This window comes from Geotrypetes seraphini, chromosome 2 (genome assembly GCF_902459505.1).
Source record: "Geotrypetes seraphini chromosome 2, aGeoSer1.1, whole genome shotgun sequence".
Taxonomy (NCBI): Eukaryota; Metazoa; Chordata; class Amphibia; order Gymnophiona; family Dermophiidae; genus Geotrypetes; species Geotrypetes seraphini.
Window position 1 is genome coordinate 331,029,165 of NC_047085.1, and position 27,504 is coordinate 331,056,668.

At 46.4% G+C, this 27,504-nt stretch overlaps 1 protein-coding gene across 4 annotated transcripts in view; it reads left to right on the forward strand.

Annotated features, from left to right (window-relative positions):
- The window catches only part of ANLN (anillin actin binding protein), a 321,192-nt gene that overhangs the window by 12,303 nt on the left and 281,385 nt on the right, over window positions 1-27,504 (forward strand). For all 4 annotated transcript variants that reach the window (XM_033930208.1, XM_033930207.1, XM_033930211.1 and 1 more), the window contains exons 2-3: window positions 1,730-1,880; window positions 18,169-18,462. In XM_033930208.1, coding sequence (XP_033786099.1) covers window positions 1,730-1,880; window positions 18,169-18,462 — 445 coding nt within the window. The remainder of the gene's footprint in view (window positions 1-1,729; window positions 1,881-18,168; window positions 18,463-27,504) is intronic.

The window sequence follows — 27,504 nt, forward strand, 5'->3', positions numbered from 1 at the left end:
CTGGTTTGCCATCTGTCTCCTTCCCTCCCCCCCCATGCCCTGGCATCTCTCCCTCTTCCTCTATGGTCTGATATTTCCTTTCCTTCTTTCCTTTCCCTCCCTCGGACTTGGCATCTATCATTCCTCTCCCTTGTCTTCCTTCTCCCTCCTTCCCTCTCTCTCCCCAATTGGGTGCAGCAGCAGCATTTCTCTTCCCCCTTCCCTGTGCTGCAGCATTTCTCTTCCTCCTCCTCCTCCCTCCTTTCCTGGACGCGATGATTGAGAGTTGGCTCCCTTGCTGCGGTCTTTTTTTCCATTCAAAACCGCGGGTGGCGACTCCTCACGCGATGTGCATCTGTGTCGGAAGCTGCCTCTCCGACGTCAGCACGGATCATGCGAAGGGAAGTTTCATGGCGACTCCAGGAAGTACTTCTTCACTGAAAGAGTGGTGGATCACTGGAACAGACTCCCACTCCAGGTGATAAAGGCCAGCAGCGTGACGGATTTTAAGAAAAAATGGGATACTCACGTGGGATCTTTAAGGGAGTAAATTCAGGGGAGGGGATACCTGGAATGGGCAGACTTGGTGGGCTATAGCCCTTTTCTGCCGCTTTAAAAAAAAAAAAAAAAAAAGAGCCACCACTACCACCCGCGGCTTTGAATGGAAAAAAGACTGCAGCAAGGGAGCCGACTCAATCATCGCATTCAGACCGCGGGCTGCATAATAGTACCTGGGGGCCGCATGCGGCCCGTGGTCCATGAGTTGTAGACCACTGCTCTAAGCTGAGCAGGAGTCCTCGAATTGTATTGCTGCCAGTGAAAGGTGGTGCTTCAATATTGTGTTTTCGGTCACTGGGGATAGGCAAGTTCACTGGAGTTCTGCAGAGCTTGCCTGCCTCTCGCTATTGAAAATGTGATAATGAAACAGCGCCCTCCACTAGTAAGACTATAGGTGGAAGACTCCTCAGTTTAGTCGGAACAGTGCTTGGATCCATCTTTGGATGTAAAGTGTGGTAACAGTTTTCAGTTCGGCATGGCTCCATCTCTGAATGTAGAGCACGGCTCTTCCTAGGAATATAGCATGGCTCTGTCTTTAGAGGTTGAGCGTGATTTCATCTGGCTGTTTTGGCACAGTTTTAGTTCTGGAGGTTTAGCGCGATCACGCCTGCCTGTCTGGCGTGGCTCCAGCAATAGAGGTAAAAGGCACAAAGAGGGACAAAGCACACAGAAATCCAACAAAAAAAAGCACAAAGGGCTTTAATGAACAGCGACTTTTTTTTTATTCTGCTTTGTTTTGAGAAATATGGCAAACCCAAGGGGTTTGCTATCCTATATGACGGAGTTGTTTTTTTTTTTACAGACAGGATGGTAGATGTGTAGAATAGTCTCCCAGTAGAGGTGATGGAGACAGACTGTCTGAATTCAAGAAAGTATGGGACAGGCACTTGGTATCTCTTAGGGAGAGGAGAATAGTGGATGCTGCAGATGGGTAGACTGGATGGGCCATTTGGCCTTTATCTGCTATGTTTCTATGATTCTCTCCATCTCTGCTTGTTGGTGGCTGGTCATAACTCTGGATTCATCTGCTGTGACTATATGAAAGAAAATGATCAGGTAAGTCATAAATTGTTGGCATTAATAAGAACTATGAAAAAAAATTCTTACCATTACACTATCTTGAGCGATGCCTATATATACTTAATATTTTGCTAGTGATCCTACATATGATTTTTCCTTCTACTACATTTAGAAACTGCTAGAACGAACCCGGGCCAGGAGAGAGAATTTACATAAGAAAATAGCCGATAGGCCCACAGCATCAAGATCTTCAGTGCAGAACAAGAGGATACGAGAACCTCTTTCAGAAACTAATTACCAGCCATCACTGTCTACTGTGGAAGGTAAAAACAAGTACTGACAATATATCTTGTTGAGAGATACATTGAAATGTGTACCTGCATCTTGGTACCATTGCCAACGAATTTCAGAAACTTAATTTTTATAGTAAACTTTATTTCCTCAGATGGTTTTTATATTCCTTCAAATTTAAATATAACCAAAAACTTCTTTAGTGGATGACTGACAAGCTTAGGTTGTTAATGATGCTTTTATGTATTAAAAAAAAGCAAGGTATCACTTCAAAAACTTGTTTAAGATGTATAAATACTTTTTTTTTTCTTCCGTTTTCTGACATGCCAATGGCAAAATGCAAGGGGTTAAAGACCTGTTCCTTCCCAATCAGATGCATTTTGTCTTATCTCAAATACTAAATGTAAGGTTGAAAACAATTTCAGAAATGCCACCGGGAACTAACAAGCAAGTAAATAGGATCAGGAGAGAGGTATTTAGAGATCTTGCCTTACAAATTTGCTTGACTTCTTTGAAGGTGTGAATAAACATGTGGATAAAGGTGAGCCGATATAGTGTATCTAGATTTTCAGAAAGATTTTGATAAAGTTCCTCACGAAAGGCTCCTGAGAAAATTAAAGGGTCATGGGATAGGTGGCAAAGTTCAGTTGTGGATTAGGACTTGGTTATCAGATAGAAAACAGAGGGTAGGGTTAAATGGTCATTTTTCTCAATGGAAGAGAGTGAACAGTGGAATGCCGCAGGGGTCTGTACTGGGACCGGTGCTATTAAACTTTTTTATAAATTATCTGGAAATTGGAACAACGAGTGAGATGATTAAATTTGCAGATGACACTAAACTGTTCAAAGATGTTAAAACGCATGCAGATTGTGAAAAATTGCAGGCAGACCTTAGGAAATTGGAAGACTGGGCATCCAAGTAGCAGAAGAAATTTAATGTGGACAAATGCAAAGTGATGAACATTGGGAAGAATAACTTGAATCACAGCTACCGGATGCTAGGATCCACCTTGGGGGTTAGCGCCCAATAAAAGGATCTGGGTATCATTGTACACAATATGATGAAATCTTTCATCCAATGTGTGGCGGCGGCCAAGAAAGCAAACGGGATGCTGGGAATTATTAAAAAAAAGGGATGGTTAACAAAACTAAGAATGCCATAATGCCTCTGTATCGCTCCATGGTGTGACCTCATTTGGAGTATTGCGTTCAATTCTGATCTCCTTATCTCAAGAAAGATATAGTGGCGCTAGAAAAGGTTCAAAGAAGAGCAACCAAGATGGTAAAAGGGATAGAACTCCTCTCGTATGAGGAAAGACTAAAACGGTTAGGGCTGTTCAGCTTGGAAAAGACGGCTGAGGGGAGATGTGATTGAAGTCTACAAAATCCTGAGTGGAGTAGAATGGGTACAAGTGGATCGATTTTTCACATTGTCAAAAATTACAAAGACTAGGGGACATTCGAAGTTACAGGGAAATTTTTTTTCATTCAGAGAATAGTTAAGCTCTGGAACGTGTTACCAGAGGATGTGGTAAGAGCGGATAGTGTAGCTGGTTTTAAGAGGTTTGGATGATGGCGCCAAATATAAGTGTACTGAGTCAGGGGATTATCCATGGAGCGCCAGCGATCCAACATGATATGGCCACTGCTCCAGGGTGTGTGTTTTTGCTCAACTTTATACAGCTTTTGTTGAGAGCATATACCACGGACCTAGCTCATTTGACACAGCAGGTGGGCGCGTCACCTGAGGTTCTTCTAAGGGGTCTTCCATGCTGGTTACTACAGACCTGGATTGTCTCATTTGATATATGGATTCTAGGCCTCTCCTGACACTGCTTCCACTCTGGATGCTGCTGCTGCCCTCTGCGGTACGGATTCAGAGAGTCCGGATGTGGGCGAGGATCCTATCTGCAAGCTCTTAAGTCCATGTCTGTCCACCATTTCATTTCCGATGCCATAGAAGAGCTTTAGTTGGAGACTTAGCCTTCTACATCACAGTGGTGTCTAATGCCCAATAGGCTGCTTGGGCTTTACCGTCGAAACAGGGTGCTAATCAAATAGCCCATTGTTCGGCTGGCCAATGAGCCACCGTTGCCACTCTTTCAAAAGTAGCCAGGAAAGCTTCTGGGTCATCATTTGGTCCTGGCTTTTTAAAAGCCAACTCTTTTGTTCAGTCTCCTACAACTTGTCCCGCTTCTCCATTCCCAACCTCGGTGACCTGCCACACAACAACTTTCTGAATGCCTCTCGCCAGTTCTTGAGATTTCGGGTGGGGAATCTCCATCTATAGTATCTTGTTCTCCCCTTCGGCCTCGCGTCTTCCCCGAGGGTGTTCACGAAATATCTGGTGATGGTTGCCGCAGCCCTGTGGATGCAGGGTTTTCAGGTTTTCCCTTACCTCGATGACTGGCTCATCAAAGTGTCGTCTTGATCGGAGGTTATCTCAGCGACCCAACAGACTGTTCTGTAACTTCAATGTCTGGGCTTCGAGATCAACTTCCCAAAATCCCAGTTATGTCTGTCCCAATCTCTCCAGTTCATCGGAGCGGTGTTGGATACCTTCGTTATCCCAGGACAAGCAGGCAGCATATTCTTGACTGATGGGTGACGGCACCGACGGAGCCCCGGTACGGACAATTTTAGAGTGATTGCACTCTAAGAACTTTTTAGAAAGTTCTAGCTCGGCCGCACCGCGCACGCGCGAGTGCCTTCCCGCCCAACAGAGGCGCGCGGTCCCTCAGTTTCTTAGTTTCCGCGGAGCTAAGAAGACGCGTTTTCAACGGCTGTTGAAATTTTCTCCTAACTTGCCTTCCCGCTCGCGTAAACGTTTTGGCTTAAATTGCCTTTTTTCTTTCTTTCCATTTGTAAAAAAAAAAAAAAAAAAAAAAAAAAAACTTTCATTTTTATTCTTCAGTTTTCGGTTTTCCCCGGCGGGGCCTTCTGCCACCATCGAAGCCTCGGCCTTCGATTTGGCGGAAGCCGTTTTTACTTTCATGCCCCCTCAACCGGGTTTTAAAAAGTGCCAGCGGTGTGCTAGGCCTATATCTCTCACGGACCCACACAACTGGTGTTTACAGTGTTTGGGTCCTGAGCATCAGGCCTCTTCTTGCACCCGCTGTGCTACTTTAAAAAAACGGACATTGAAAAATCGCCAAATTCAGCAGCGATTGTTATTCGGTGCCGAGATGTCCGACCCCGTTCCTTCGACTCCGGCTTCGGCACCGATTCAGTCGGCACCCTCGTCTTCGACGCCGCGTGATTCCACACCGGCATCTCAACAGTCAGGTAAGCCGGCTAAGAAGCCTTCCCCGCTGGAACGTCTTCCGGCCTCGAGTGCAGTGAGTCCAATCCTGCCGCCTGTAAGACGCCAGCGGAAGCGCTCCGCCCCTATAGAGGTGAGTCCCTCGACATCGGGCTCCTCATCTCCGGGGCGTCGAGTGGCACCGCAGGTACCGCAGAAGAAAAAAGCGGTACCGGTGCCATCCCTCGATGACCGCATTACGGCCATCCTTCAGGTGCAGCTTAAGGAGCAATTAGAACGACTCCTTCCTGCTATCATGACACCGAACCTTCCGGTGCCAGTCCGCACCGAGCCACCGGTACCGGTTGTGGATCAACCCGTATCGATACCGATTGTGGAACCCGTGTTACCCGCTTCCACTGTCTCGGTACCGCTTCACCTAACCTCATCGGTATCGATGCCAGTCCTTGCACCGGAGCCGAGAGCTCACCATCAATCGGTGCAGACTTCGGCACCGGTGCGACCGATAACTTCTCCTGACTCGGTATCGATGAGGTCGGGTAAGTCGGTGCGCAAAACCCGACACATGCAAACGTCGACACCTGAGTCTCGGGACCATTCTTCCCATGTCAGGGACCCTGATCTGTGGGGAGACTCAGAGGAACCCTTTCTTTCTGAAGGCGAATGTTCCTCAGAGGAGGAGGATTCGGCTGTCCCTGACCCATCCTCCAAACAGGCCACTTCCTCTTTCTCTAGTTTTTTGAAAGAGATGTGTGAGTCCTTGTCCATTCCTTTGGAGGCTGAATCCAAAAAGTCTAAAGCTTTTTTGGATGCCCTTGATTTTGATCAGCCTCCAAAGGAATTTTTGAAACTTCCCCTTCATGACATCTTGAGGGAAACTTTCTATAAGAATTTAGAGACTCCTTTAACTGTCCCAGGGGCCCCACGTAAACTGGATTCTCTATATAAGGTAATTCCCATTCCTGGGTTCGACAAACCTCAACTTCCACATGAATCCTTATTTGTCGAATCCACCCTTAAAAAGACTTCAGGAGCCAGTGTATATGCATCTGTCCCTCCTGGCAGAGAAGGAAGGGCCATGGATAAATTTGGTAAGAGGCTCTACCAAAATGCTATGTTAGCAAATAGGGCTAGTAATTATGTTTTTCATTTTTCTTTTTATTTAAAGCATCTCCTTACCACCATGGCTTCTTTCGAAAAATATCTTCCTTCACGAAAGCATCCCGCTTTTCACACATGCTTGTCGTCTCTTCTACAATTACGTAAGTTTATGGTTAGATCCATATATGACACCTTTGAACTTACATCCAGAGCGACAGCAATGTCAGTAGCTATGCGTCGTTTGGCCTGGCTTCGGGTATCCGAGCTTGATGTTAACCATCAAGATCGGTTAGCCAATGCCCCATGCCTAGGGGATGAGCTCTTTGGGGATTCCATGGACTCAACCACACAAAAGCTCTCTGCTCATGAGACGCGCTGGGATACCCTGCTCAAAAATAAAAAGAAGCCTCCTCCGCCAAGACCATACAGGCAGCAATCGGCCTATCAACGCCGCTTCACAGCTCGTCCATTGACTACCACTGCTCAGCAACCTAGGCGTCAGAGGCAACAACAACGTCAGCCTCCCAGACAACAGCAGCAGCAACAAGCTGTAAAACAACCTCCTCAGCAGAAGTCACAGCCCTTTTGACTTCATTCTCCACAGTATAGCCAGTATCCCTATTCCTGCTCTCCTGCCTCAGCCTATAGGAGGTCGACTTTCTCTGTTCCTCAGCCGGTGGGAAGTAATCACATCGGACCAATGGGTCCTCAACATCATCCGCCACGGCTACTCTCTCAACTTTCAGACTCTTCCACCTCAAAGCCTGCCAAAAGAGTCTGCTTTGAACAGTCCTCAATCGGCCCTCCTTATTCAGGAGGTCCAATCCCTCCTCCTTCTGAACGCTATAGAGGAAGTTCCTCTAGATCAAAAGGGGCAGGGATTCTACTCCCGTTACTTTCTAGTTCCCAAAAAGACAGGAGATCTCAGACCTATCCTGGATCTTCACGATCTCAACATTCATCTAGTAAAAGAAAAATTCAAGATGCTTTCTTTAGCCATCCTTTATCCCCTTCTAAATCAAAACGACTGGCTATGCTCCCTCGATCTCAAAGAGGCTTACACTCACATACCGATCAATGTAACCTCAAGACCATATCTCCGATTCATGATCAATCATTGTCATTACCAGTACAAGGTGCTGCCCTTTGGTCTTGCCTCATCTCCAAGGGTATTCACCAAATGTCTCATTGTGGTAGCGGCATTTCTACGCTCTCACCACCTGCATGTATTTCCTTACCTGGACGATTGGTTGATCAAAGACACTTCCGCTCAAGCAGTCCTTCTGGCCACCAACCAAACCATCCAGTTTCTACAACTTCTGGGATTCGAGATCAATCTACCCAAATCTCATATCATTCCCACTCAGAGACTTCAATTCATTGGAGCGATCCTGGATACACTCCTCATGAGAGCTTTCCTACCATCCAATCGTCTCCAGACTCTTCAGTCTCTATGTCACCAGGTGCTTCCTCTGCCGTCCATCTCAGCAAGACAAATGATGGTACTCTTGGGGCACATGGCATCCACAGTTCATGTCACACCTCATGCCCGTCTTCACCTGCGCACTCCTCAATGGACCCTTGCTACCCAGTGGTCCCAAGCGTCGGATCCTTGCTCACGACACATATCTGTGACATCATCTCTTCGTCAGTCTCTTCAATGGTGGTTGGTATCCTCAAATCTATCCAGAGGTCTTCTGTTCCATCAGCCTCCTCATCAACTAGTCATCACCACCGACGCCTCTCTGTACGCATGGGGAGCTCACTTGAACGAGTTCCAGACTCAAGGTCTTTGGTCAGCCCAGGAAAGGAAGCATCAAATCAATTTCCTGGAACTCAGAGCGATGTTTTACGCCCTCAAGGCCTTCCAACACCTTCTCTTTCCTCAGGTCCTTCTGTTGTGCACAGACAATCAGGTTGCGATGTACTACATCAACAAACAGGGTGGGACAGGCTCTCGCCTTTTATGCCAGGAAGCCCAGAAGATCTGGACTTGGGCCATAGATCACCATCTCTTCCTGAAAGCTATTTACATTCAGGGGAAACAGAATTCCTTAGCGGACAAACTCAGCAGAATTCTCCAACCTCACGAGTGGACACTCGATCCCGTGACTCTGCAGTCTATCTTCGATCAATGGGGCACTCCTCAGATAGACCTCTTTGCAGCTCCTCACAATCATCAGCTGCCCCTATTCTGCTCCAGACTTTACTCTCCACACCGTCTAACAGCAGATGCTTTTCTCCTCGACTGGTCGAATCTGTTCCTGTACGCCTTCCCTCCTCTGCCTCTCATGTTGAGAACCTTGTTCAAGCTCAAGAGGGAACGAGCCACCATGATTCTGATTGCTCCGAGGTGGCCCAGGCAACATTGGTTCTCCCTTCTACTTCAACTCAGTTCCAGGGAACCTTTTCTTCTTCCTCTGTTTCCTTCTCTGCTTACCCAACAGCAGGGAACCCTTCTGCATCCCAACCTCCAGTCTCTACACCTGATGGCTTGGTATCTCTCGGGCTGAACTCGACTGATACTCTTTTGTCTCAGCCCGTTCGTTCCATTCTGGATGCCTCCAGGAAACCAGCCACTCTACAATGTTACCATCAAAAGTGGACGAGATTTTCTTCCTGGTGTCTTCTTCATCATCTTGATCCCACTTCCCTAGCAGTGGAGACGTTGTTGGATTATCTTCTTTCTTTGTCTGACTCTGGCCTGAAGTCCTCTTCCATCAGGGTCCACCTCAGTGCCATTGCAGCTTTTCATGAGCCAGTCCATGGAAAACTTCTTTCAGCTCATCCCCTGGTGTCCAGGTTCATGCGTGGGCTTTTCAATGTGAAACCACCTCTTAAAGCCCCTCCGGTTATCTGGGATCTCAATGTGGTTCTTTCAGCTTTAATGAAACCTCCATTTGAACCTTTAGCTACTTCTCCTTTCAAATTTCTCACTTGGAAAGTACTTTTCCTTATTGCTCTTACCTCTGCCAGGAGAGTCAGTGAGCTTCATGCACTGGTTGCAGATCCACCTTTTACGGTTTTTCACCATGACAAGGTGGTTCTGCGTACACATCCAAAGTTTCTCCCCAAGGTTGTTTCTGAATTTCATCTCAACCAATCCATTGTTCTACCGGTTTTCTTTCCAAAACCTCATTCTCATTCTGGGGAACAAGCTCTGCATACTTTGGATTGTTAAAGGGCTCTTGCTTACTATCTGGAGCGTACGAAACCCCACAGATCAGTTCCCCAGCTTTTTCTGTCCTTTGATCCGAATAAATTGGGACGTCCTGTTTCTAAACGTACGTTGTCTAATTGGCTAGCAGCGTGCATTTCATTCTGTTATGCTCAGACCGGACTGACACTGGAAGGTTCTGTCACGGCCCATAGAGTCAGAGCAATGGCAGCATCTGTAGCTTTCCTCCGTTCCACTCCTATTGAGGAAATCTGCAAAGCTGCTACTTGGTCCTCAGTTCACACTTTTACATCTCATTATTGTCTGGATGCATTCTCCAGAAGGGATGGTCACTTCGGCCAATCTGTTTTACAAAATTTGTTTTCTTAATGGCCAACCTTCCCTCCATCCCTCTTTTTGTTAGCTTAGAGGTCACCCATCAGTCAAGAATATGCTGCCTGCTTGTCCTGGGATAAAGCACAGTTACTTACCGTAACAGGTGTTATCCAGGGACAGCAGGCAGATATTCTTGCGTCCCACCCACCTCCCCGGGTTGGCTTCTTAGCTGGCTTATACTAACTGAGGGACCGCGCGCCTCTGTCGGGCGGGAAGGCACTCGCGCGTGCGCGGTGCGGCCGAGCTAGAACTTTCTAAAAAGTTCTTAGAGTGCAATCACTCTAAAATTGTCCATACCGGGGCTCCGTCGGTGCCGTCACCCATCAGTCAAGAATATCTGCCTGCTGTCCCTGGATAACACCTGTTACGGTAAGTAACTGTGCTTTTCCGCTCGTTCCTGCCTCTGCCTCATCAGGAGACCCTCGCCCGCCTTTGCCAGAAGGTGTCTCTTCTTTCTACTATTTCAGCCAAGAACATGATGATCCTGCTAGGGCACATGGCCTCCACCATTCATGTGACGCCTTTTGCCAGACTTCACCTTCACGTGCCACAATGGATCCTGGCCTTGCAGTGGCGTCTGGACCACGATCTGGTTTCTTGCTGGATTGTGGCGACTCCCTCCTTTCAAAGATCTCTCCGCTGGTGGATGCACTTTTTCAATCTTTCCAGACGTTTTCTGTTTCACGCACTCCCTGCGCAGAAGGTCCTGATGACAGACTCGTCTATCTATGCTTGGGGGGCTCACCTCCAGTGAGGAGCGGCGCTGTCACATCAATCTGTTGGAGCTTCGAGCCATTTTCAACGCTCTCAAGGCCTTCCTTCATCTGCTTCGCGACCAGGTGGTCCTCGTGCAGACGGACAACCAGGTGGCCATGTATTATGTCAACAAGCAGGGAGGTACGGGTTCCCTGTCTCTTTGCCAAGAGGCTCTGAGGATTTGGGATTGGGCGATCCGTCACAACATCTTTCTCAGAGCGTCTACATTCAGGGCCAGTAGAACTGCTTGGCAGACAATCTGAGTCACCTTCTACAACCTCACAAATGGTCCCTCAATTCGTTGACTGCATCAGGTGTTCGCTCGGTGGGGGACCCCCCAAGTAGATCTGTTTGCATCCCCCCTAAACCACAAGTTGCCTCGATTCTGCTTCAGGATTTATTCTCCTCACCGGCTCAAGGCAGATGCATTCCTCCTGGACTGAACGGATCTGTTTCTCTGTGCGTTCCCTCTCTTTCCTCTGATTCTGAAGACTCTAGTCACGCTCAAGTCTGTTCACGCCACCATGATTCTAATAGTTCCTCGGTGGCCCAGACAACCCTGGTTCTCCCTGCTCCTTCGACTCAGTGCCAGGGAGCCTCTTCTTCTCCCGGTTTTTCCTTCTCTGCTTTCTCAGAGTCGAGGCTCTCCTTCATCCCAACCTGCAGTCCCTGCATTTGACAGCTTGGTATCTCAGCACCTAACTGCCTTGTTACAGTTCTCTCAGTCTGTTCGGTATGTTCTCGAGGCTTCCAGGAAGCGGTCCACTCGCCAGTGTGATTCTCAGAAGTGGACCAGATTTTCCTCTTGGTGTCCAACGCTGTGCCTGGAGCCATGTTCTGCCTCCTTGTCTTCCGTGCTGGATTATCTGTTGCACTTGTCTCAGTCTCGTCTCAAATTGACTTCTATTTGAGTTCACCTCAGTGCTATTGCTCCTTTTCACTAGCCGCTTGAGGGGAAACCGCTGTCTGTTCATCCGGTGGTTTCCTGGTTTATGAAAGGTCTTTTCAAGGTTCATCCTCCACTCAAACCCCCTCCGGTAGTTTGGGATCTTAATGTTGTCCTTGCTCAGTTGATGAAGCCGCCATTTGAGCCAATCGATCGGGCTCATTTGAAGTATCTCACTTGGAAAGTGGTGTTTCTTATTGCTCTCACGTCTGCTCTCAGGCTTTGGTTGGGATCCCCCTTTCACCGTTTTTCATCATAAGGTGGTTCTCCGTACCCATCCTAAATTCTTGCGTAAAGTGGTTTTGGATTTTCACCTCAACCAATCCATTGTTCTTCCTGTGTTTTTTCCTAAGCCCCATTTTCATCCTGGAGAAGTGGCGCTCTGTTCTCTTGACTGTAAGAGGGCGTTGGCTTTCTACTTGCAACGCACTCAGGCTCATCGGACAGCTCCCCAACTTTTCATTTCTTTCGACCTTATCCAACTGGTTGGCTGCGTGTATCTCTCTTTGCTACGCTCAGGCTGGTCTCCCTCTGCAGGGTCAGGTCACGGGGCACAAAGTCAGAGCGATGGCGGCATCTGTTGCTTTCCTCAGGTCTACTCCTATTGAGGAGATCTGCAAGGCCGCCACTTGGTCCTCGGTTCATACCTTCACCTCTCACTACTGTCTGGATACCTTTTCCAGACTAGACGGCCAGTTTGGCCAGTCTGTTTTGCGTAATCTGTTCTCTTAAATTGCCAACTCTCCCTCCATCCCTTTTTGGTTAGCTTGGAGGTCACCCACATGTAGAGAATATGCTGCCTGCTTGTCCTGGGATAAAGCACAGTTACTTACCATAACAGGTGTTATCCAGGGACAGCAGGCAGATATTCTCGCAACCCACCCACCTCCCCGGGTTGGCTTCTTTGCTAGCTATCTGAACTGAGGCCACGCTGAGGAGACGCGCGCCCTTACTCGGGCAGGAAGGCACACGCGCATGCGCGGTACAGTTGCAAGCTTGAAGATCTTCAAGCAAGTTTGCTTGTGAGAGTGTCCAATCAGGGCTCTGTAGATGACGTCACCCACATGTAGAGAATATCTGCCTGTTGTCCCTGGATAACACCTGTTACGGTAAGTAACTGTGCTTTCTCTCCCTTCTAAGCTGAAATTTCCTCGGAGAAAGGGTTCCTTTTGTCCTGCCAAAGCTTTCAACTCTGTCGTCCCGTCCTCAGGCCTCCCGTGCTTCCCAGTGACAGGGTCTTGGTTCCCTCTGTCGATGTGATATGGGGCCGGCTGTCCTTCTTTCTGGCGGAGTGGGGCAGGATCACTTCCGACCAGTGGATCTTAGACATTATTTGAGATGGTTACAAGTTAAAGTTCTCCTCTCCTGTCGCAGATTCTTTCTTGGTGCCCCCGTGTTTGGGCGCTGCCAACCTGGCGTCGGTACAAAGCACCCTCCATGTTCTACTGGACATGGGTGCTGTGGTTCCAGTGCCTCAGGAGCAGCGGGGACAGGAGATAATCCATTTACTTTGTGGTGCAGAAGAAAGGGGGGGGTCTGTCTGGTTCTGGATCTCAAGCGAATCAATCGGTTTCTCCATGTCAGGCACTTTAGGATGGAAATGGTGACATCTGTGACTGCCGCAGTTCAACCGGGCAAATTTCTTACGGCTCTGGACCTCGAGGAGGCATACTTGCACATCCCCATGTGGCCCCCACACCAACAGTTCCTGTGCTTTGTGATTCTAGGTCATCAGTTTTGGGCAATGCCCTTTGGCTTGGACAAGGTGCCACCCACTTTTTCCAAGGTAATGGTGGTGGTGGCAGCCTGTCTTCGCAAAGAGGGCATCCGGATTCACCTGTACTGCGGGTTACTCAGAGGGTGATTTCTCTGCTGTAGTTGTCGGGCTAGGTGATAAACTTTTCGGAAAATTCCCTCATTCCTTCCCAGTTGGTGCATCTGGCCCAGGGGAGGGTCTTTTCTGCCCATGGACCGGGGCGTGAAGTTGCAGTCACAGGTTTGTTTGCTGATCAGGGTGCTGCGCCCATGGGTATAAGATTTTGTCCAATTTTGGGGCTCTATGGTGGCGACTCTGTAGGTAGTTCCCTGGCGCTTCTTCAGTGGTCTCTTCTCTCCGTATGGTCTCTGGTGTCTCTGGATTATGATCGCCACCTTTGTTGGATGCCCCAGGCCCTGCGCAGCATGGATTGGTGGCTGAACAGTGCCAGGCTGTTCCAGGGGATGCCCCTTGCAACCCTGGAGTGGCTGGTGGTCACGATGGATGCCAGTCTGACCGACTAGGGGGCTCAGTGCCTGCAGGCATCGGCGCAGGGTATGTGGTCCCCAGAAGAGGCTCGGTGCTCCATCAATCTCCTGGAATTGAAAGCGATCAGATTGGCCTTGTTGGAGTTTTGGAATCTGATTCAGGGCAGGCCGACAAGGGTCCTCTCAGACAGTATCACAGTTGCCTACATCAACAGGCAAGGGGGCACGAGGAGCCCTCAACTAGCTCAGGAGGCTCAGACTCTGCTTCTGTGTGCCAAGTCATGTCTTCCAATTTTGTTAGCGGCTCACATTGCAGGGTTGGTCAACGTTCAGGTGGACATCCTCAGCAGAAATCTTCTAAATTAAGGAGAGTGGGAACCGATACAGGAGGCGTTCCAGCTCATAATTCAAAGGTGGGAGTGTCCAGAGTTGGACCTCATGGACTAGGCTCGAAACCCAAAACTTCCTTATTTCTTCTGGGAACCTTCTTCCGAGGGGGGGAATGCATTGGCTCTCCCGTGGCCTCCAGGGAGCCTTCTGTATGTCTTTCCTCCCCCTGTCCAATGATAGCCCAAGTGTTACATCGTGTTGCTTGCTTCAGGGGGAAAGTAGTCTTCATGGTTCCGGATTAGCCGCGCCATCCATGGTAATCAGATCTGCTGGGTCTTGTGATGGGGGTTCCTCTCCGGCTGCAGGTAATGCCGGATGTGCTAATGCAGTGTCTGATACGGATGCATGATCCCTCCCACTAAGGTCTTATGGCCTAGCTATTGAGCGGTCGAGGCTGAGGCATAAGGGATTTTTGGAACAGGTTATTTCTACTCTGCTGCAGGCAAAGAGGAGGTCTACATCCATGGCTTATGCCCTGGTTTGGAGAGTTTTTGAGTCATAGAGTAGTCAGAGGGGTCTTTCCCTTTTCTTTTTTTTTCTTTTTTTTCTTTATACTTTTACAAATCAATCCTTGAAAGTAAATATAATAATCCAATAAGGCAGGGGCGTCCAATGTTGGTCCTCGAGGGCCGCAGTCCAGTCGGATTTTCAGGATTTCCCCAATGAATATACATGAGGTCTATTTGCATGCACTGCTTTCATTGTATGCTAATAGATCTCATGCATATTCATTGGGGAAATCCTGAAAACCCGACTGGATTGCGGCCCTCGAGGACCGACATTGGACACCCCTGCAATAAGGAAAACAAATATTAATTATAAAATAATAACACATAGTAACTATGATTAAAGTCCACAATCTAAGAGGAGAAGGAATCAATCACTTCCAAGGGTAGTTGGATTCAAAAAATAAACTAAATTAAGCAAATAACAGAGTGCAGTTGGAGTTATTAACTAATGGCCTGCTGGGCTGATTTCATGGAGGTGTCTGGAATTCTTGTGGTTACTTTACCTTCAAGAAAAAACAGCAATTGATCGGGTTCATAAAAAATATATCTATTACTCTGATAAGTAATGCAGCATTTACAGGGGAAACGTAATTGAAAGGTTGCCCCTAAACTCAAAACAGACAGACGACAAGCCAAGAACTTCTTACGTCTGGCTTGTGTCCACTTAGATACATCAGGAAATATAGACATTTTGAATCCATGAAATTCCACCTTATCAGTCCTATAGAATAGACGAAGAATTGCTTCTTTATCTTGAAGAAAGACAAAAGTTACCAATAAAGTAGCTCTAGTCATTAAATCTTCTTGAGATGTCTCCAGCATACCAGTGAGATCCAATTCTCCTGGTACTGCGTTCCCTTTATCTTTATCCTCCTTTGGTAAATTTAAGTAATATATCTTTTGTAATGGTGGCATATTATTTTCAGGAAATTTCAAAACGGTGTTTAAAAAAGACTGAAAAATCCCTAGGAGATTGAAACTTGGAAACAGGAAAGTTTAAAAGTCTCAAGTTCAAATTCCTATTAGCATTTTCCAGATTTTCAATTTTCCTAGCAAATAAAACTTTCTCCTTAAGTTGTAAATTAGTGGTAATCTTCTCATCTGCCACAGATTTCTCCAATTTGTCCATTCTAAGAGACTGTTGCTGGAGTTTCTCTTCAAAAGTTTTAAATTTACTATTAGAATTTTGTGTGGAAAGTACAATCTGGGAGCATAACTTGTGTAAAGTCTCCATAGTGCTCCATAGTGCCTCCATGTCAATCACCACTGGTTTAATCAGGGGAGCAGGGGTAGCTAATCCGGGGGACTCCACCATGGGATCCATCTCCACCTTCCCTGCTTCCCGCTGACTTTCAGGTCCTCCGGTTTCCAATGCTGACTGTAAGGAAGTCAGCAAGCTGTGGTTTCCATCCGGGGTCAGGGGTGAGACCTGCAGTGCCGCCGGAGACATCAATTCTGGTGCTTCCTGTGCGTCTGAGGGCGTCCGCGACATCATCCCGGGACGCGGAGGAACTCTAGGCCCGAATGGGCTAAGCGAAACGTCGCCTTCCAAGACCGAGGTCTGTCCTCCTCGGTCAACGGATGCGCCCACTCCAACTGGGACAGCATAAGATGTTATTTCCGCTTGCCGAGTCAATGAAGTGGAAGAGGAGGCAGGAAGCACGCTCCTCTGCTTACCCCTGCGCTTGGGCATAGCAGGTAAGTCTCTAAGGAAAAAAAAAAAAAGTTGAAAAAATTGCCAAACAGAGCAGGAGCCACTTGATAGCTCGACTCACTCCGACGCCATCTTGATTCCCTCTCCTCTCTCCGGGTCTTCCCCTTTTCCAGTCTTCCGTCTCATATTCTAGACTTCTTACAGGATGGAGTATCTAAAGGGTTGGCATACAATTCCCTTAAGGTTCAAGTGGCGGCCATCGCCTGTTACAGGGGCAGAGTGTCTTGCTGTTCCTTGGCTTCTATGCCTGAGGTAGTTTGCTTACTGAAAGAGGTGCAGCGTCTTCATCCTCCTTTGAGGAGGCCCTGTCAAGACTGAAGCCTTCGCCTGGTGCTTCATGGTTTGTAGGGTGCCCCCTTCGAACACTTGAGCACAAATTCCCTCAAAGATATCACCTTGAAGATGGTCTGGTGTCAGCACATCAGGTGTCCGAGCTGCAGATTCTTTCCTACAGATATCCCTTTCTGTGTTTCAAGGCTGCTGGGGTGTCGATACGGCCGATTCCTTTCTTTCTTCCTAAGGTGATTTCTTATTTTCATGTCTATCAGTCTTTGTTTCTCCCCTCTTTCAGGGAGGAGGACTAGGGTCGCGCTTCCAGACTTTGTGCCTTCTCGTTGTGCAGAAGATGCTGTTACACTATCTTCAAGTTACTAATGACTTTAGGCAATCGGATCACCTCTGTCTTGTTCTCGGGCCCTAAGAAGGGCTTGGCGGCTTCCAAGGCTTCAGTGACCCGTTGGGTCTGGGAGGCTGTTTCTTCTGCATACTTGCCTGCTGATAATCAGGTTCCACTGGATTTGTGCACGTACTCCACTAGAGCGGTCGCAACTTCTTGGATGGAGTCCAAAGGCTTTTCCTTAGAAGAGATTTGTAGGGCTGTGATGTGGTACTCCAAGCATTACCATTTGGATTTGACTGCGCATGGGCAGTCTGCATTTTGTGCTTCGGTTATCGCAGATGTTGCATTGGCTTCCTACCCTGCTGAGGATTGCTTTGTTACATCTCACTAGTCTCTGGATTCATCTGCTGCTGCTGCTAAGGAAGGAAAAATTATGCCTTGCCTGTTAATTTTCTTTCCTTTAGACACAGAAGATGAATTCAGAGTCCCACCCATTCAGGATTTGGGATTTTTCTGCTGTTGCTTCCCATTGAGGTTTTTTTTTTTTCACGTTGTTGTGGTTGATTGTTGGTCCATGGTTGGACTTTGTTCTGGGAAAGAAGGTTTTTTTAAAAAATATTCATGCAGTTGTATGGTTCATGATGGTTGGGCAAGGAGCAATACTAAATGGCAAGAAGGGGTTCCATCCAAGAGGAGCACCTGCAATTCGGTTCTCTTTCTCCACCTGCTGGTAGATGTGCGGTATCCCACTAGTCTCTGGATTCATCTGCTGTGTCTAAAGGAAAGAAAACTAAACAGGTAAGGCATAATTTTTCCTTCTTATTTATGAGGTTTTGGAACTAACTTTTTCAGTTAAGTTGTTAGCAGAATTAATAGCAGTCTTGTGTGTGGATCTTTTTCCCCCTCTCCCTTCTACACATATCATTCTATTTATAGTCTGTGCTAAGGAGGTTCATTATAGGCTATGCTCATTAAGATGTGTAGATCTTTAGTTTGGGAGCAGATGTGTGCTTAAGACCCTGTCTAAGACTGGAGAAAAGTAAGGGAGGTAGCAGCTCATCGGTTCAAGAATTGCAAATGAAAGGAATTTTTTTTTTTCTGGAGGAGCATTTGTTGGGGGGAGGGGGTAAATAGCATTTATTTCACAAAAACTGAATTCATAATAGTGTGCTTTTAATTTCTGTATATTTGCTTAAGTGTGTTTTGTGTTTTTTTCCACTCTGCAGAGAAACCTTATACAAAGCCATCCCCTTCAAAAAGACGTTGTTCTGATGAAGTACCAGTTTCTACCTCTGAGAACAGACAATCAATTAAGTCAACTTGTGTAAAACAACTTTCTCCTAACTCTGCTCCTCAGCCACAAATTGCTGTTGATAGTAACATGGTATCCTTAGGCTCGATTCTTCCTTTGACCAACGGGATGGAAGACCAGCATTGTAACTCTGCAACCCCTGCAGTCTCATCAGTTAAAACACGTATGCAGAAACTGGCAGAGCAGCGCCGCCATTGGGATAGAAATGGTAGGAATTGCTTTTCTATTAATTTTCAGTTTAGTAGAGATAATTCTATCATATATTTAAGCATTTGAAAAAGTAGAATATAGGCGTATGTTTACCCCTGAACTGAAGTAGTTCTATCACTAAATTTGTTAAAGAATGTGTGAGGGATACAGTTATGACATCCCTTTCAGAGAATGTGAACGATGGCACCAAGTCTAAAAATAAATTGTTACATTTCCTCAGGAGTCTTTTGAGAATGTCTAAAGTACAATTTCATAATTGCATTAAAGTCCTGCTTGAAAACAAATGATACCAAGTGTGTTGATGGGGCAGATACTTCAGACAGTCTTCCAAAATAACAGATAAGTCCTATAAATCATTTTCCCTCTTTTGAGCCTGAACTCCATCCCTCTGGGGGTCCTCCAAATGTCAGAGGAAACAGGTAGAAAGTAAATCTTATTAATAGGAGGAATAGCTGTAGGGAAGAACTTCAAAACCTCAATCAAATATATTTTTTTAAAGATCCATAGGAGAGACCCCAATTGGCTTAGGAAAGTTCAGAACCTGAAGATTTCTGATGTATAAACAAATAACCTTAATTATGGTAGCTATGGTACCTTTTATTTATTTACTATTAGTCTGTTCAGTGTTTAGAAGAAGAATCTCTTAAGATTTTCCAGAGATTGAGAGTCCATCGACCTTAACCCACAAACAGATGTATCCTGGGCTGATTTTAACATTGTAGTGTTAAGTTTCTGAATGGCCCTCCTAATACTTTCCAGGGTCACCACCAGTCCTGGGGGATCTGATCACAATTCTCCCGCATGCCAATCAAGACTCCTTAGGGTCTTGCCTGGAGGTTCTTCCTCGGCATTCTGGGCTGTTTAAAAACCATCCATTCCAGCCTGAGTCAACACCGGGCATGGTGGTGGTAGGAGAGCCGGAGGTGATAGAGATGGCTAGTTCCAAGAGCGCCAAGGTTCTTTCCTTGGTGTTTGATGCATGACTTTGCCTTCTGGTTAACTTCAATGGAGTTCTAACAGCGAGTTTCTAGTAGTGCTTGTTAGAGACCCGTTGTGGCTTTGCAAAACCAGAAGTTACATCGAAGCAAGGACTCCGGTGGCAGAGGGAAATCCCAAACGGGTCTTTGGTGCAGATCAGCGGCAGTAAAGCTCTCTCCTTCCCGGCTCAAGTGTTTCTCCTCTCTTCCCTGGCCAGGCAAAAGCGGCCATAGCGAATGCAATTCACTACCCTGCCGCTACTCGGGGCGTCTTCTCTCCATTCGGCCGTCCAAGCGGAAACAGGAAGTTTTCACTGAGGGCGTGCCGCAGTGGAGAGAAGACGCAAGGAGTGGTGGCAGGAGTGGATCGTTATCGCCACTGGCAGACCTCTTCCCAGATGCATCCCTCCTGCCGGACTCTCTTTGGAAAAGGTGCGGGGGTGTGGTGGTGGTGACGGGGGCTTAGGAGTGCCAGGGGGTCTACAGGTTTGGTGAGGTCTACTGATGTAGGGGGATCTGGAGAGGGGGTGTCACAGGTTAGGGGGATTGGGAAGTTCAGTGGGGTGGCGCAGGAGAGTGGCACACTGGCTAACCCTAACGAAGAAATGTCCTTGTCCCAGCCACTCCAATGGGTCTCGCATTTATGTGCCTTAGAGAGAGAGTGAAAAAGCCTTTTTCTTTTCTGGCTAAAATCTTTAATAATTGTGCTACACCACAATAAATATTTTGTGTACCATAAAAAATAATTTAAAAAAAAGGTAGATGGAGGGAGAGGGGAGATGGGGAGTTGGTGGACTGGAGGAGAGATGGGGAGAAGATAGATGGGAGAAATGAAGGGGGGGGGGGAGATGGACAGGGGAGATGGGGGGAAGGATAGAAGAAATAAGGATATAAAATAAGGAGAGGAAGAGATGGTGATTTAGGGAGGGAAGGAACAGAAAAGAAGAGAAGTTGGACACACGAGATGGTGGGGGGATAGAGATACTGGATAGGAGGATAGTTAGAAAGAGAAAGGGAGAGCTGGTGGGGAAGGAGGGAGAGATGCTGGATGACAGGGTAGTTAAGAAAAGAAGAGATGGTGGATCTGAGCAAGAGACCCTGGCAAACAAGTTATCAGAAGATGTTTGTTGTAGAGCCTGGGACCAACATGATTTGAAAAATGACCAGACAACAAAAGGTAAAAAAAAAAAAAAAATTTCTGTTTTATGATTGTGTTAGATTTGAAATTTGTATCCTGCCAGAGCTGAGCTAGGATTTAACAGAGAGAGGAAAAGTCTTTTTTGTTTTTTTATTTTGTTTATATCACAGCACTAGTGTGGGTAGGAGAGGGTGAAGAGGCTATAAAATAAACTCACCAGGATGTTTGGAAAAAAACATCCAATTGTGCAAGAAAATCGATTCAATAGGCTGAATCAAATCGAAATATTTTTTCCTGAATTGGGCAGCACTAGTTTCTAGTGTTTGCTGGGGAAGAAGCTTGGGCAGGCAGCAGCTGTGCCTTCACATTCCCCTTTTGTTTGGTATGCAGCATTTTGAAAAGAAGGAAACAAAGATCCACAAACAGCAACTCTCCTCAACTCGGGTAAGACGCTGTCAAAGATTTGCCGTATTGCCATGCTCCCACTCTCCTCTTATTTTAAAAGTTTTCCCATGTAATCTCATTGAGTGTCTCTCTTGGTTTTTTATATTTTTTGAAAGGGTGAAAAATCTGTTCATGCTTACCCGTTCTATGCCACTCAAGATTTTATAGCCCTCAATCATATCCTCTCTTTATTACATTACTGCTGAAGAAGTTTAAAACCTGCTGATGGTCATAGATTAGAAGATTAGCTAAACTGGGGACCAATGCTTTAAAATGTACAGGTTTTACATAGGGGGGTCAATAGAGACAGTTGTAGTGAACCTAGCTGCATAGTTACTGAGGGTTGTATGCGCATGTTAATGACCAGGCAATGTAGACTGAGGTTGAGCACGGGCGTTAACTTGCATGGAAGACATGGCCACATATTTCCTTAAAATGTATGGGTAATGAGGTCATTATGAATCCTGGTCAGGTGAGAACAGTGGTGTTGTCACGTGGCCAACACAAGAAATGGTTTTATCAGGTTTGGAGCAATGTAGAAGGATTAGTAGAGAGGGTTTAATGCCAGTTAAGATTTAACTGCCAGTTTTGTCTTCTGCAAGCAGAAAGAACTGCTTGCAAGTTGACCCCATCAGGGTCAACCAGTGGGTTGCTCCACTTCTTCTTCCCACTGATGGAGAAGGCTAACTGTAATTATCTATTCTGTTACATCCATTCTGGATTCCATACTCTAGTTGTTCAATACCTTCCCGTAACCTGGGAGTTGCAGAAATCCAAATGCTTTTCTGCCCATGTGCTCCTCCTAACTTAGAAAGTTAGAGCTCCTGCAGTTTCAATTTCTGCAAGCAATCCATGCAGAAGTCTCTCTGCATCTTTTTCTTATTTTTTCACTTAAGTTTGTTGTTTTTTTTGTTTTGTTTTTTTTATCGGTGTTTTCAGTGCCGTGAGACCATGCAGTGTCCTCTGTTGGAGGAAAGGATGCAGTCCTATGGAACTGGACTGCTGCTTTACAGACACAGTTCGGTGGATCCAGTCTGCTTTGTGCCACCCTTCTCAGACTTGGGGTCCATTCCCCTGGGAGCTCACTTGCCCTCGGACCCTGTCATGGGTTTAAGTGCAGGCTGTATGTGTCCTGAGTAAGTACAGAGTGCATTTCCCGCCCCCAGTCATGTGAAGAGGTTTTGTGGGACGGAGGTTACAATTGGAGTCTGTCCGACTAGCAGTCCAAAGATCTTTAAGCTTGGACATTTTGGAGCAGTTCTGAGGCAGAAAATCATTTTCCTCCATTCAAGCTGCAATGTACAGAGCTGGCAAAAGGCACTTCACGTACTATAATATAAGTATATCTTCATTATTTCCTATGGGAACTTTGGGGGTGGTCTGTGGAACTCTGTAAAACTTATTTTTCAGAGTTTCTGAGGGTAGGGTTAAGGTCTCCCATCTCCCCAAATCGCTATTGTGTTGGATTTTCTTTATTTTTGCCGTATTTGGTGCAAATTTGCTTTTGGCAGCCATCTTGGATTTTAATCAATCTTTTTCTTAAAGCTTGATTTCTGCCACAAAAATCCCTCAATTTTGTTGCAAATTGATTTGGGATGGACTCAGCTCCTAATTTGTCGACTGCATGTTTGAATGGCACTAAATTGACGCCAGAACAGCATTTGTACCACGTGCCACAGCACACTGGGGGTGGGGTACTCAAGGCTAGCTGTCCTCGGTCCGTGTTTTGGGCTAAACGTCTCACCCACTGGCCGTTCTGGACACTGGCACCAAACGCCTGCCTTACAAGTCTGGGAATTCTTTTGACGTGTCATGGGTTGCCTTAGCTGGACTCGGCAATGACTGCGGGATGTGCATTTTCTCTGGATTTCTTTTGGCTCTCTTGGAGTGCATGCTTTTTGGACCTGACTCATTTGACCCAGCCGACGGGCATGTTACTGCCTTCTAGGCTGGTCACTCCAGTGCTGTAGGTCCCTGTGTGGGAGCCCTCTCCTTCGGCTACAACTGATCTCGATTGCATTAGATGTCGCACTTATATTATGCCCAGTGTTCCCGCTAAGCTGCGCTGGCGTGCGCTGGCGCACAAAATATTACATCGCAGCGCACAAGTTTCTCGTCACAGCGCACACACGAAGCGGCGGCGGTCTGCCCTGATCGCCTAAGATGCATCTCCTTTCATTTCCTCCCTCATCTTCCTTCTCCCTCCAGCTGGGTACCGCAACACTCTCCCCTGCAGCTCCGGACTCCCCCCCCCCCCCCCCCCCAGGATCGCTATTATTTTAAATGTTATAGCGGCGGCGCTGTATCCATCAGTGGAGACGTCTAACCTCGGCCTGACCCGGAACTCTTACTGCAACAGTCACTTCCTGTTCCTGCCTAGACGGGCGGCTGCTGCAGTAAGAGTTCCGGGGCAGGCCGAGGTTAGACGTCTCCATCGTGGGACCTTGCTGCATGAAGGGAGAGAAAGGAGCAGGACTGCTGGAATGGAAGAGTGGTGGAGGGAAAGAAAAGGGGCAGGGTGGTATGGAAGGGTGGTGCTGATGGAATTGATGTACAGAGAAAGGGGAGAGACATAAGGGGGAAGGATATTGGAGGGAAAGAAAGGGGGAAGATGCTGATTGAAGAGGGGTGGATGGAGGGAGAAAGGGCAGACATTGGATGGTAGTGGGGAGCCTATGCTGGATGGAAGTGCAGATGGGAGAGATAAGGCAGCAAATGCCAGAAGGAAATGGGAGGAGAGAAAGAGGGGAGCAGATGCTGGATGGAAGTGGACAGAGAGAGGAGAAGGTACTAGATGGAAGGGTTGGAGAAAGAGGGTACATGATGGAAGGAGGGGATAAATAAAAGGAGGGCACATGATGGGGAGAAAAGGATTGAGTTAGGGAAACACTGGGGTGAGGGAAAGAGGTGGCAAGCTTTAGGTAGACAGTAAAAAAGGACATCGATGAGAGGGTAGTAAGAACATAATCTAGACAGATGCAGAAAATAAATTGAAAAGGGAAATGAGGGAAAAAAGGCAAAGGGATTGCAGAGGAGAGGTGTGGGAGAGGGAAGGAGAGGAGAGAGATGCCAGACCAATGGGGGTGAAAGGAGAGATGAAAGGGGGAGGCATACAGTTTCTGGAAGGGGCATAGAAGGAGAGAAAATGCCATATAGGGGAAGAGAGACGGCAGACAGTGGATGGAAGGAAGAGAGTTACAAGAAGATGAGGAAAGCAGAAACCACAGAAGACAAAGGTAGAAAAAAAATTTCTATTTATTTATTGCTTTAGGAGACATGTGTCACTGTTTCTGTGAAGCATTGTATGCAGAGTCCAGCTTCTTGCTGGTTCAATTTAACCTTTGTCTATGTATTTTTATTTTATCCCCCCTTTTACAAAACTGTGAAGCGTTTTTTAGCACCAGCCGTGGTGGTAGCAGCTCTGATGCTCAGAATTCTATGAGCATCAGAGCTGTTACCTCCGTAGCTAAAATCCACACTACAGTTTTGTAAAAGAGGGAGGGGTTAGTTTGTGATTACATATTCCATAATAGGCGAAGGTGTGTTCTGTGTGTTCGAAAGACATAGTTTTCTGTTAGGATTGACGGTGTAGGATTGATCTGTGCTGGTCTGGCTTGTTTAGTTTTATAATGGGTGTATTGATGTACTGTTCACTGCAATATGTAAGAAGCTGCCTTTTCTTAGATACTCATGTGTGACGGGTGGCTTGTTACTAAAAATCATGTTTTTCGGACAGATGGGGGGGTGCCAAAAAATGATGGGCCCCGGGTGTTACATATGCTAGGTACACCACTGCATTATGTAAAGATACCAGAAAGCTGGCGAAGCAAAAACTTTAAGTAAATTGTTATTCTTCTAAGTTTTGAGTATTTAACCCTCCCACAATCTCATGGGCACTCGTTTCAAGTTTCAAGTTTATTGAGATTTTGATTTAAATGCAATATCAAATATTTTCAATGTGTATAACAAAAATAAATTTTGGGAAATAAATAAAACCATTTGAACAATAAACATACAAACATATCCATAGATGATTAAAAATACATAAGGAGTACAAGGATAAACTACATTTGTTTAAAAATGCATCCTCCGTGCCTGCTCATAAATTTGTGGAATATGTAACTTGTCGCTCATGCATATTTTTTTTTGCACACACCTCATCAATCCTTAGAGGGAACATTGATTATGCCTATCCTGTCTTCTGATACTGTGTGCCTTGGATGCTGCTGCTACCCTTGCCGGGACTTGTCGGCGCGATACCTTGGAGTGTCCGGATTTGGGTGAGGACCTTAACCATCTGCAGACTTTTAAATCTTTCTCTGTTCACCATTTCATTGCTGATGCCTTGAAAGAGCTCAAATTGGATTCTCAACCTTTTACATCACAATGCTGTCCTCCTTTTTTTTCCATCCCATCCGCAGCTTTTCGATCAATCTGGCAAGTGAACAATGGGATACCCCAGGAAGATCTCTGGCTATCTAAAGCTATGGCTAGGCTTTATCCATTGGCTCCTGATTTTCAACAGTTTTTGAGCAGCCCAAGGTAGATTCCGCCATGACGCAGGTTACTCAGCACATGGCCCTCCCTAGCGATTGGGGGTGTAATGCTTTAAAGACTTCCAATATCCCAGAGTGGACATTATCTTGAAAAGCTTTTTGAGGTGGCTGCTTTAGGTATCGAGGCTGCAGCAGCAGCCTCTTTTGCAATGCATGCTTATCACACAAGATTGTGCCATGTATAGCTCCCTGCGCTAAAAACCGCTATCGCGGTATAGTAAAAGGAGAGGGGGTATATTTGTCTATTTTTGTATAGTTGTTACTGAGGTGACATTGCCTATTTTAAAATCATCTGCCTTGACCTCTTTGAAAACCCCCCGAATATAAATTATAATTAACTTTTTCTCTGCGTATAGTGTGCTTTTTGTTTTTTAAAAATTTTATTGTTGGTAGATCATTTTGACTTGGTCATTTTAAAAGTTGCTTGCAAGCCAAAAAGTGTGGGCACCCCTGTTCTAGACCATAGGGTTATTTCCCTTTACCTGCACGGCTCAATGAAAAATAAGTAAATACATTAAAAAAACAAAACACCATGTTTCTTCTGCCGTATCTGAGCATGGCAGTATGGGATTTGATGCTCTTGTGCAGCCATGCCCTCTGGATGTTCTTCCTACAGTTTTTCTAGCCTGGCTGATGTTCGGCCAGGTCCTTTGGAGGATTGTGACTCTTCCGGGCTGCGTCTTTTGGGTTGCTCTTGACTGGCCTTGACGATTGTGGTAATCTGCTCTTGTGTTTCTGCGGGTAGGATGCAGTCTACACCAGAGTGTTTCCCCGGATCTTCTTGCTCAGGCTCAGTTGCCATGGAAGATCCAGGACTCTTGTGAGCACAACCTTTTACCCTAAAGTCTGGTTGGGGCTTGTGTTCAAGACTTCTCAGAGCTAAGAAGTTATCTAAGCTGTCAGCCCACGCTAAGGTATGTTACACCTTCATCCTTTGGTGACCAGGAATAGATGGGTCCTTATTCAGCTTTGGTGTCACGGGTCCTTGCCTTTTTCCAAGCTAGTCTGGATAATGGCCTCTCTGTGGCATCTCTAAGAATCCGGCTGGCCGGTCTGTCCTGTTTTTGCTCTCAGGATAGTCAGTTCTTGTTGGCTTTGCATCCGGATATTGCTTGTTGTTGCAGGAGGCTCTTGAGGTCTGGTTGCCTGTTAAGCATCTGTTCCTGTCCTGGGACCTTCATGTGGTGATGTCAGGGCTTGTCAGATCTTCCTTTGTGCCTCTTCAGGTTGCTTCTCTCTTGGATTTAAGCCTGTTTTTCAGCCGACTGGTTCCATCCGTCTGGATCGTCTACTAAGGAATTTGGACGTGTGCAGGATGATTTTGCATTAACTGGAGGTTACTCATGAGTTTTGCCCTCCTGACCATTTATTTGTGCTGTCTTATTTTCAAGCGGGGTGCTCCCTGTTTGTTAGAACACATTCTACAAAGATTGCGGCTTCTTTGTGGGTCCTAGCTAGATCTGTTTCCCCTGAGGAGATTTGCAGGGCGGTGATGTGGTCGCTTTTTCACACGTTTGTCAAGTTTTACAGAGTGGATGTTGCTGCCAGATAGGACTCGGCTTTCTGTTTCTTGGTCTTGAGGGCCGGTGCACCAGGGCCATCCTGGCTGTTTTGTGGACTGCTTTTGAATGTCCCTATGGTGTAGAATGTCTCACTTATTGCACTGGAAAAGGAGATTATGTACTTACCCTGGTAGCTCTTTTCCAGTAGATAGGTGAGACATTCTAGACTCCCTGCCAGGTCTTTGCTGTGCCTGTTTTAAGAATTCTTTCTACTTATGCTTATCCAATCTGTTTCTTGGAGACCAGTCCTTTTGGTCTAATAATTAATAGTAAGAGAAAAAAATTGAATCAATTTGTACATAAGTTCAATCGGTTATGGGAGTAGTTCCTGCGCTCTTTTTAAGCCTATGTTGATGGTTACTG